The sequence below is a fragment of the Mchenga conophoros genome, linkage group LG6 (assembly GCF_057382185.1).
Source record: "Mchenga conophoros isolate Kocher_MC1m ecotype Shallow Benthic linkage group LG6, M_conophoros_male_GT1.1, whole genome shotgun sequence".
Classification (NCBI taxonomy): domain Eukaryota; kingdom Metazoa; phylum Chordata; class Actinopteri; order Cichliformes; family Cichlidae; genus Mchenga; species Mchenga conophoros.
The window spans coordinates 24,549,515-24,561,705 of record NC_140531.1 but is presented as its reverse complement, the minus strand read 5'-3'; the positions used below and the strand labels follow the sequence as shown (position 1 = coordinate 24,561,705).

General features: G+C 37.9%; 1 protein-coding gene across 1 annotated transcript in view; it reads left to right on the top strand.

The window, feature by feature from the left end:
• ank2a (ankyrin 2a, neuronal) overlaps positions 1-11,254 on the top strand; it is a 91,279-nt gene extending 80,025 nt beyond the window's left edge. The window contains exons 44-48 of the mRNA XM_085276982.1: positions 7,027-7,110; positions 7,194-7,358; positions 7,511-7,684; positions 7,903-7,994; positions 9,278-11,254. Coding sequence (XP_085133108.1) covers positions 7,027-7,110; positions 7,194-7,358; positions 7,511-7,684; positions 7,903-7,994; positions 9,278-9,482 — 720 coding nt within the window. The 3' untranslated portion in view covers positions 9,483-11,254. The remainder of the gene's footprint in view (positions 1-7,026; positions 7,111-7,193; positions 7,359-7,510; positions 7,685-7,902; positions 7,995-9,277) is intronic.
• Positions 11,255-12,191: the final 937 nt, after the last annotated feature.

The window sequence follows — 12,191 nt, the reverse complement described above, 5'->3', positions numbered from 1 at the left end:
TTATTGACAGTATTTGGCTCTACATATCTGTGTAAGCAGATTTTCTCTCACACGAAGAGTGTCCTCAGGTAGCGGTCTGCATGCTGGACACTCGTAGACCTGTGTCTCTGAGTGGGAGACCAGAGATCACATTAACATGTGTATCCCTGTATTAACAAACATGTCATATTGGCTCAGTTTATTTTTCTTATCATTGTTGTGAGGAGACCATAAAGAGCATTTGCATTTTCTGTTGTACAGTTCATTTGCTGTTATGGAGTTCTTGTTATGGATAAAAAGTGTATTTTTTTGTTTCAAAACAGCTGATAACTATTCGCTGATAGCTGCAAACATCTGCGAACAAATATAATTCTATAAAGTTGTTCTATATAGTGTGTAACTGTCAATATAGAGTTATTAAATTTATTGCTAATGCAATCATATGGCACATTGACTTCTGAGGAAATTTTAGATGGTACTCATCATCAGAAAGGTTGTCTACCCCCCGCTATAAGGCATAAAATACTTTCATTTTCTCAGAAATCGACAGTGTGCCTTATGTCTGAATTCTGGTTGTGCTTACTCACCTCGAACCGATTTTATGTGGTAGAAATCTGTCAAAAAATGTTTTAGTATGATTTTGGTAAGCTATGAAGGCGCACAGCTTGATGGATTGCCGGAGCGTTACGGCTGCCGTAGTCAGGAGCTTCGCGGAGTAATCCGGGTCCAAAACTCCGTCTGCTTCAGGTCCCAAAGTCAAACGAAAAACTGTCTAAATTCTTTCATCCTTAATAAAATAATCAGCGTTGCTGCTTTACCAGGTGTAACAATTAAGTTTAACATCCAGGCATCCATGAAAACAGAATTTATTAAATTTAATGGAGTTAGAAGTTAGCAGGAAGTTAGCTCGCTAGTTTCCACTTAAACATGATATAGCATGTTCTGACTGAGAGATTTCTGAAAAATTAAAATGTACAGGTCTGCTATGACTTCCAACATAAATGAAAACAGACAGAAAACTAAACAGCAGTGATTTTTGTAGGGTTACTGAAGTTGGACTAGCTGGTATATAATGATGTGCTACGTGATCGCTAGCAAAACAGCTATGTTAGCATAACATTAGCACAGTGAAGCTGAAGGATGAACGCTAACCTTTTTCCACTCGATAAAAGTTAACGTGAGGATTTCTGGTGGTTAGGGACAAATGCAATTGCATGGCAGGATGCTATAAACGGACAAAACTTCAGTCAGGAGAACAACTGAGGTAATCCACAATACGAGGTTAGTCATTAATATACTGCAACAGCATGGGAATAGAACAGCTGCGAGAGAATTCATCATTATTGAATCAATGGTACGGAAGTGGAGGAAGCGCAGTTTTTAGCTTTCCCCATATTCGAAAAGTGCTTCGTCTCTTTGCTATTACTGTCGCCCGGCATAATTTGCAGATGATGTTGTTTGCAGCTGCTGCAATGCTTTCGACCAAAACAGGCACAGCTTGATGACGCCGTCAACATGCGCTATCACGGTAGAGCGGTATAAGTCAAAATCTCTACCGTTGGCCAAATTTATATTGTTTCTATCGTATACCGTTTCTACCGCCCACCCCTAACACTTGTCAAGTTTTATTAAGCTCAAGTCTGCTGATTTTGTCACAGGCTTAAGGCTGTAATGCTGGAAATCCAGGCCACATTTTGGAGTAAGGTCTAGTCAAGGTCTAGTCTTGTATAGTGTAACCTGCATGTAACATCCTATGTGCATGCATAAGTGGACCATAGGTGTTTTGCTGGGTGTCTACCAAATATCAGGTAGTTTCAATGTTGTGGCTGACCTACTGCTCATACTCAGAATGCAGTGTGACCAGTTGTTTATCTGTTTTATTCTGTCCAAACAAGCTTTTGCATTAGTTAGTAGAGTTACACCAGCAGAAACGCCTATCTGATGCTGTAGGGGCACATTCAAATGGAGGCGTGACAACATAAATTATAAATTAAAGGGTCACCATCTGGTCAAAACAGTTTTGTTCAGGAGTGCTGAGGTATTTGACTCTGATTTTAAGACATTATAATATTTGGTGCAACAAATAATTTAGAAAGGAAATGAAATGCTATATCTGTCACTATGTTCCCTGGATAAATAAAAAGTTAGCAAATGAATTGTCATCACATGGTGCAGATGGGCCACCAGAGGGAGTTGACAGGTGTTGTGCTTTGTCACAGATCATCTGTCTTCCACCAACTCAATTCTGTCTTTCAGAGAATAGACATTATAGGCATAACATTGTATATTCACAGCTCAGATAATAAAATTACCTATCTATCTAATCTGGAGAGACACTGTAATTATTTATGTTTTGCTATTTTTCTTTTATGTGATATGACCATATTATCGATTGTATACACTAGTTTTTATTGTATACAATGTGTATTGTACACTCTATACTTTAGAGTTTAATATTCAATCCTACGGGTCCCCCATAAATGTACTGTACAAAAAAAGGTGTACACAGTCAGTTGTTGATGATTTGTTGCCTGCAATCACTAAAATTATTTAAAATTCAGATTAGAGTGAAACTCCCCAACAATCAGACAAAGCCCTATGCTCAAGCAGTAGTAAATGGACTGGTTCTTATATAGCACTTTTCTACTCTGACAAGGCACTCGGAGCGCTACAACTTGCCTTATTCACCCACTCATACAAGCACTTTTTTTTTCTTTTTCTATGCAATTGCTTTCTGTCTAAAATTCACACTCCAGTGGATGCATCGAAGAGCAACTTGGGGTTACTATCTTGCCCAAGTATATCTGGCATGCAGGCTAGTTCAGACAGAGGATCTGTTGCTGTTGGTTTTGGCAAGTAAGAAGAAAAAATAGAAGAGCATTCAAATAGATTACAAAATTCTGATTTCACTCTACATTAGTTACAGTCACAGATACATATCTTGAAACAAAGACTACACAAAATGAAACATCTGAAAACGAACCTATAACTCTTTACTAAGATATAAATAATAGTTTTTCAGTTTGTTTTTTAATAAAGCCTAAATGCCAAAAAGTCTATATTAGATCACAATAAACCACAGCTAGTTTTCATCATTTGAGTCACAAGCCATCTGTAGAAAACAGTGGTTTTCATCATGGTACCTGGCTGGAGGAGGCTTTCCAATGAACAACCTCAAGGAAAAAAGAATCCCTGAAGTGAATACAACTTGTGTATGAACAAAAATGGACACAACAATATCACATGTCCAAGACTGATCTTCCCAAGTACATGAAAAGCCCATGAAAAGAAAATCCACGATCAAGTTCAAGAGAAAAATTTCCATGGCATTGGTAAGGCAGCAAAGGCTGTTGCATATCAGTGAATGCAGTGTTGATTTTTATAAGTAGTAGCTTCCCCCAATAACAAGCAATGGCTCTCTGACCATGGCATGTTTGCATTAGAACAGGTAGAATGCCCTTTCTCTGAAGCAAAACTAATAGAGATTACCAATAGAAATGTATTTTTTATTTACTGTAGTTGCAGCAAATTTTTTGCAATATTTAGCTGTTCAGTTAAAAAACACAGAATTCTAAATTTGCCACAGCTGATATTTTTCTTCCTCTTTGAAAGTACATCCTCCGCCAAAGAATTTTTACATTTAAAACCCACACATTTTGCTTTCCCAAATGTATTGGCAGGGGCGCAACACCTTGGGTTGGTTGCGTTGATTCAAATTTTCACCTGATGTGTTTTTGTAACCTTTCCTTATAATGCTGTGTCATTTGGGCAGGTTTTTTGAAACAGTGTTATTATTATTGCAGTAATGCAGCTCAGCAAAATGCACTAGCAAATTTTATAAACTGCTGGATGGCTGACTTTATATGACATGGAAGTGACTTTATACTATACTTATGCATGTTCATCTTCACAGTAAATCAAATCTTTTGTTATTCATTTTTGCAAGTCTATCATAGTTGTAATATAATGTCTTGTCAATTATGTACTGCTATGAAGAATATTTCAAAAATATCGATGGGCATCTTAATAGGTCATGCCATGCTTTTTAAACCTCATGCTGCTTGTTAAATACATGTATTAACATATTTCTTAATATGTTAATTCTGTTTTATATGCATGTGCACTACAAGTGAACTTAATTATTTAAAATATTGCTCACTGTTCTTGTATTTAAAACACCAACTTGTCCTTGAAAAATCTTGGAAAATGCATGCGTCATTGGAGTCTTCCTTAAATCAACAACAAAACCACCCATGATATTTATTTTTAATTCCCACTTCATTGTACCATTTCTTTCAGGTGTCACCTGCATCTTCCAAGACAAATATTTCACAAGATTCACAACAAAAAAATCTTGAATTAGGACAGAGGCAGGTCTTTCCAGCAGAATCCCCATCCTTACCATGTGATTCAAATACAGTTTTCACTAAAAAACTAGAATTACCAATTCCAGCTAACTTTGACTTGAGTAAAGCACAATTTGACACCACAGTGAACAATCAAATTAGTGCACCACAGGAAAAAGACAAAATGTCATCTCCCACAAGTGAAGATTATGGCTTAGTTAAACCAAGCTTCATGACTCTAGAATCAGTCTCTCAAACAGCTCAAGATAGCCCAGATGCTGCAACTGTCATGTCCTCAGAATCCACACCAACACCACCAGGGTCTGGGTCCCCTCAGCTTGACCAGCTTCTGTCAGATCTGGAGGAGATGAAACTTAAGTTTAGACCAGAGGCACTTAAACCACATTCATCTGAATCCACCAACGAGATCCCTGCAGTTGACCAAATGTATGAGTTCCAAGATATTTTCCTTCAGGATCACAGCCCTGCAGAATATAGTGATATGCTAAAAGTCAATCTATCATCTGCTGCACAGCTTGCAGTAGATAACCCAGATATTCCCATTACAGAGCATCCACATTTCCAGACATCCATTCAGCTTGAACATGAAATGGTCTCAGTCATTCCCGATGTAACAAAACTTGTCATAAGCGTACCATCAAGCTCTGGTCTTCATAAAGACAGTTCTGAGTCCTCTAATGAATCCCTTTCGAGCCCAGAATCTTCCCAAAGACTTTGTGAAGAAATGGAACAACCAAGCTTTCATGTGGATGCATTTCAGTTAAGCACACATGGTCTAAATAATACTCAGAAATTTCCTTCAGTTGCTACAAAGAGCAAGTCTGACATACCTGAGAAAGATATTTGTTGGGAAGATGCTACAACTGACATTCTTCAGAGTCAAGAAGCACATGAATTAGCTATGCCATCTAATGACTTTAAAGGTGTGACAGAATCACAAACTAACCCAGATAGACTTCAGTTATGGGCAGCAAACTCTGTTGACAGTATACATAATGAAGATTTGTCTTCACAGTCTCTTTCTGATTTGACTCCTGAGACAGTGATATCTGCAAGAAATTTCAGCTTTGAAGAACTGGTGCCCAATTCCTCATCAAGGAACTTAAAAATATCTTCAGATGAGGACAGGACCAGTGAACACCATTCAGAAGGATCTCTGACTTCAGTAGACGATGAATGTTTTGACTCTGAGTCTTCTTCAGTCAAACCCAAAACTTATTCTTCTTCAGCCTCTGATGAAGAGTACAACTTGCCACCTGGCTATGCAGAGGCCTCCTCTATTTCATCTACCTATACTCAGATACCTTCAGGATACAGTCCTATAGTGCATAGTGGTGCAGACAGTCCAACCAATGAATATTCTGACCCAGAGCCTTACTTTGACTGCAAACAGGGTTCATCCGATTTCTCAGAGCCTGATCCTGATGAATCTGAGACAAGAGCTAGGTCAAGTGGAGGTCAAGCCCAGGATCACTCTAGAGTGCAGGAAAAGTTGAATCAAAAAGTACTGTTGTCTTCTGGAAGTGAAGATTACGAAGACGCTTCTTTTGTCCATGAGCCTATTTATCGTGTAGATGTAAAGAGAGAAGAAATGCAAGAAACATCAGATGAAGAATTCACCTTGTGTGAGACTTCACAACCACCACCTGTCTGTGAAACTGCAGCATATCATGATACTGATAAATCTCTGACAAGGGTAAGATGAGAGTTGGTAAAAAAAACTGCAAGTGTTTTCCCCAGAGCTGAGCTTGGCCAAATGACTATATTTGCTTCAGAGAGGAATGACTGCTGGTAACCCTGTAGACACGTGAATGGGAGCTAAAACTCCTTCTAACCCTTAATTTGTTTTGATTTCACATTTGACTAATCCTAACTTAGCATGTCACTTTGCTGCCTGTAACTAGTAGGATCACTCACAGTGATAACATGAGTTACTTTTTTTTTCATCAGTAGGCACATTTATTGTCATCTAGGTAAGAGCATGGTGTATTTTCTTTTTTTGTTTAATTATAGACTGCCATGTTGTACTTTCAGTGTAATGTACAAAACGACATGCAATCATCTGAAAGTGCAACATATCACTCTGCTTCTTGCTTGCTTTCCTGCAAACCTAGCATTCATGCTGTCATTCATTATTAAATGTCAATGGATTTGTGTTGCTTGGTCAGGAGATCAACGCTGAGCTTGGATCAATGTCAGAAAGTTCAGATGATGAATTTTTGACTGCCAGAATAGTACAAAGAAGAGTTGTCATTCAGGTATCTGATTTAGCATGACTGATGACGTTTTAAACCAGTGTGGCAACTAAATGAAAGCTAAAAACTTTCACTGTCAAGTTACAAATGTTTATTTTCTAACAACCTTAAGTCTTAACAGAAAGGATTAAAATGGGTTCAAATTAGATAACACACCCCTTGATTAACATGTATGAGCCTAACCTGAGAGTTTTGTGCTGCTGTGAGCACTTTTTTTCTTGGTTTATTTAACAAAATACATCTGAAAATGCAAGTTTGTTTCCTGTGTCCCGAAGTCTCTGTTTTCTCACTGAATTACTGCTTAAAAGTTGTGTGCATTATTATACTCGAACATACAGTTGCACTAATTTGTCAGTTAAAGAAGTGAATATTTCACTGACCCAAATGAGCCTGTATGATTATTAGTTGTCTTGTTTTCCTCATAGGCTGATGAAATGCCAGACCTCCCTGCCCAGTCGGTGTCAGAAGAAAGGTACAAGGATGAAAATGGACACATAGTTGTCAAAAAGGTGGAGAAAAAATGCACTATATGCATTATATGCAAGTATAAGTTAATCCTATATATAGTCGTTAAATGCATTATCTTGCTCAGGTTACCCGTAAAATTATACGTAAGTGTGTTTCCGCGGATGGTGCGGAGCATGAAGAGACGACCTTAGAAGGAGCTCCTCAGGGGTTTGTCCCTGCAGCGGAGGGAGATGGCTACTCTAAGGTTGTGAAGCGGACAGTCGTGAAAAGTGAGGGAGACCACACAGAGGTATGTTCGTTGCAGATGTCCTTCTTCATAGTGTTTTGTTCTGTTTTGTTTTGGGGTTGTTTTTTGTTTTGTTTTTTACCAAAAAATGGAAGGTGTAACATCTATACTGACATTAATATATAAAGTACAGCTAAATAAACTTTTTGACCTAGGTGACTTTTACCGAACGTGAGCATTCGTCATCATCAAGGCAGGAGACGGCTGATGGCCGCAAGATCAGTCACACGGAAAGGACAACCGTGTTGGAGGGTGAAAGGACAGTGACACACCATGGTGATCAGTCTTTGACCTCTGATCTGCCTACAGCCCAGGACGACTTCAAGAAGGTTTTTAAACACTTTGTCACCGTTATTCCCCAACCACATAACCACATATTAACATAATACTTATACATCAACATTCTTCATGTCTTAGCACCTTAGGTTTAAAAAAAATAATAAACAAACAGCACATTGTGAAGATGTTTCGAGTTTCAAATGTATGTTTTTTATTATTTAATCACTTTGAATTAAGAGACTGTGTTCTCTGCTTTTCATGCCACCAGGCATTCGGTTATTTGAGTGGTTTTAGCGGAACAGAGCTCCCTCTGGTGGTAGAAAGAGAGACTATCAAAGAGGATGGAACAGTGGTCAGGAGGTGTGCCTACTGGAGTGCACGTGTGTGTGTGTGAAGCTTACTATTATTGACTAATGTTTGCGCATGTTCATTTGTGCTGGCAAACAAATTTTTTGTATTCTTAACCAATTCAAAGTCAAACGTGTAAATAAACCAGTGAGATGTGAGTTTATAATTTTTTAACTCTTGTGAACAACTGCAAGAAAATGTTGTCCCGTGCACTACATTAAAATTATTATTCATGCACTATTTAGTTGTTTTTAGTAAATCATAGTTTTAGTGATTACTTTGTGTTGCTGCTTTTGAGTAGTATAGAAGTTGAATAGCCTTAAATATTCCAAGTAATTAACAAGCAAAAGACACAAAAATGAAAAGGAAAAAGATACATTTTGACACAAATGAGTTTTGAGTAGAATTCCGTAGGTTTCCTAATGGTGGTATTTTACAAACAAGTTTAATTCAGGAAAAACTGGCTCAAAAGAAATTCCTTGGTTTGAGGAACCTGAATTCAGGTTCCACGCAGGGGACGACATGTTTTCAGCCTTAACAGTATGAGTTTTGCAACACAATCTTAAGCTTTCTCCACTAAGAAAATAGCTATGAAGTTGCTCACAAAAAATTGATTCCTTTCATCTAGTCATAGTGATTTCAGGTCCAGATGAACAGAATCAAGTTGTGGGGATTTCCTTACCTGGACGATCGAGCATGCATCAAGACCATGAAGTTGCTGTGCATGTGTGCAGCGAGTATTAATAGAGATGAGAAAGAGAGATCAATTTCTCCCATAACTGCTTCTCAGGCTCACTGTCCACAACTGAATTTAAAGTCCTTCTCTTTACATACAAAATCTTGAGTAATCAGGCTTCATCATACCGTCATCAGACAGTTTTATATTATCCCAACAGAGCACTTCTGCTTTCAGACGGCAGGTTTATTTGTGGTTTCTAGAGTTTCTAAAAAAGCTTTCACATTTCGTCCCCCATGTGGGTGATATAGAGTCACTTGATTATTGGGGTTTTCTCCAGAATACTATAGGGTCTTTACTTTACAGTATCAAGTGTCCTGAGGTGATCGTTGTTGGGATTTGGCACTTTATAAGTAAACCTGAATTCAATTCAACTGTGTAAATCCAAAAATGTAATGTTGGATTTACACGGTCTAATCTGTGTGGGTTTTTTTTTTTCTCCTATAACATATCTGTAACTATAGCTCTTCCTTTACTTTATTTTCCACAGGTGAATTTTTTCAAAGATATTTATCTTTCTTTATCTATTTCCCCTCCCTGCCTCTTGCTACCTGTCCAGGGCCCATCTGCGTAAAGGTTGCACTCTCACACGAACAGTGGTTGAGGGAGCTGGGCAGCGCAAACAGGTCATTCAAGAGAAAGTGGACCACCCCAGAAAAGGATCAAAAACCCGTGATCTCCAACAGCATCTCCACCAGCTCTTTCACCGCTACTACGAAGAAGAAAAGAACAATGATGAGGAGGAAGGAAGAGTAAATGATTGAGTAACACTCTGCCCAACTCCCTCGTTGTGCCCATGCTAAAATCCCTGCTAGTCCTATGCATTAGTCACATGCAATCCTAGTGTGCACAAACACACCTCAAAGCTACCACAGTCTTCCCCTTTAGGACCTGGAAGATGATCTTTAGTTCTTGATTTGGAGTTTTTTCCCTGTGTGGTTTCAAAGTACTTCTGAGTTTCTTTATTTTATTTTTTTTATCTTTTTGCCTTTTGTGACCAAAGAAAGCCTTTTGTTGATCTCCTGATTGTTTTACTTTCTGATTCAAGTTGTCTGATAGGTTTGTCTTATCCTGTGGTAGAGCAACAGAACACTCAAAGAAAACAGAGTGACACTATCCCCATCAAATAACTCACAAACCTCCGAAGTACATTTTACTTAAAAACACTGGTACTGCTCTTGGAGTAGGTGCTTGGACTGAAAGACGATATTTCACATTGCACTGCCTCTCACAACTTTCACAGATAATCCTTTATGAAAAAAAACAACTTCTCACTCACTGTACTAGCCTCTGCTTTTTTGATTCAGATGGTCAAGATATCACAAACAGAAAATCAGACTGTACTGACACTGAATTTAACTGCTGCTGTTGTGTTTCGTGTTGACTATGTGTACTCTGTCTTTGGGAATTATATATTCTATTTAATCTCAACATTACTGACATCTGTAGCCTAGGAATGAATAATCACTCATGTGAACTTAACAGGCATGACTAATCAACATCTGTCAGTTTGATCCTAGCTTTGACTGCTTTGTCGTTGTGTGGATTGCCCTTCTGCTTTTCTTTACCTTGTGTGTGTGTGTGTGTGTGTGTCTTTCATTCTTTATTATTATGTTTCAACTAATCATTGTTGACCTCCACTTTTAAAGTATGGATGTGATGAGTGCAGGTGTAACTGTACGTGCTTTAGGTTTGATTTTGTCTGTGCATTTGATGAGTTAAATACCACACTGAACGCTGGTCAAAAGTTTCTGTAGGTGATTTTAACTTGTTTGCTGATGTTTGTTTGTTTTTTCATTTTCGTGTAGAGAAGTTATTTAATTTAATAATTCAGCCCCTCAGGATTTGGCACTGGGAAATGAAATAATCCCAGTTTTCTAATATTACATTTGCGGTAAGATGATGATACACTCAGTGTTTTATTTATGTAAAGATTTGTTAGTTTATCTTTTGAATCCGATTGTTGAAGTAGATAAAGGCGGTTTTGTGTTATGTGTGTGAGTGAATGATTCGGCGTATGTAGTTAAAGGATGTGTAGCAGTTTCTGTCAGCAAAGAAAAGAAATGTTTATTTTACACAATTAGCATTTGCACTCCTGAATTTCAGAAGAGGAAACCTCCATGCTTTCTGTGCACTGCAATACAAGGTACAGAATATATCAGCCACAGGGATATACTCATTGTGGAGGGATTGCTGTAACAAAGCAGGTTGAGAGCTTAAATATATGATTATCCACAGCTCGGAGCATCGCTACTGTTTGTATTTACAACATGCAATGTATTTACTCTCACTCTCACTGTTTATTTTGTGATTTAGAGAAAAAAATGCAAATTAGTGGAGATTCACTGTGACAGATATGCTTTTAATTTGAAGACTCAGCATCCCTTCTCTGTGATGATGACCCGTTATATACATATACAATGCATATATAAATAAATATCTATAAAGGCATGTATTACTGTATCAAAAGTCAAGAATGCAGAAAAGAAAATGGCTGCAGTGTATCTATAGCTGAGAATAAAAATCTACAAATGTGCAGTGTTGTATCTGATTACATCTTTTAACTGTAAAATGGGCCATTTTGACATGCCAAAATAGTAGCTTGGGTGTATTGTTGATGGTTGTGTCTCAGGGGAGGTCTTGCATAACCAAGTTCAGAGCTTACTGGAACTGAGAATTATTAATTCCATCTGTGCTTTTCTAGAAACTACTTTACTCTGCTTCTTTATTTGCAAGAGGGCGCCTTGTCTGCATATTTGACCATGAATATCATGCTGGATTTTCTTCCTGACTTAACTCCAAAAGGATTTATGTCTCAGAACTGAACTGGGGAGCTTTTGTTTGTTGGGAAAATGTCTAATACACTACACTTTTTCTACTGTGACAAAGGAAAAATTATCTTAAAAATTGTCTTTTTTAATTCCTGCTACATCCAGTCCCATCAGTTTTATAATAAAGATATGTTAGGCACATGTACTTAGTAGAGTTTGTACTGCCTCCTGCTGGGCATCAGGGGTAACCCAGAAGAAACAGATTTCCATTTAAACTCAAGATAAATGGGTTGCATGAATTTTACCTCACACTACACATTTTCAAAGACACAGTTCCAGTATTTAAAAAGTATTACAAATGATCCATAAATCTGCACCCATGTGTACTAAGAGTCAAATCAGCTACTTGGGAAGAAATGGTTTATAAACAGGACAGCTTTCATCACAGTGGGTTAAGAAATTGATTTGCCTAATTGACACATGTTCAGGTCTGTGTGAAATGCACTCTTCTGGAGATGTGATCTAAAGATCCTTTCCTTGGTTTAGCACCCTGCAGTTGTCCTTGTGCAATAGCCCGACAAAGCTAGTGAATTCAAGAACTTGTTGATGGTAAGAGGGTTGAAAGGTTAACAAATCTTCATCCAAGGAGGTCATTTAAGGTTGAACTGCTTATTTAATACACTTTACCTCCATACTACCAAG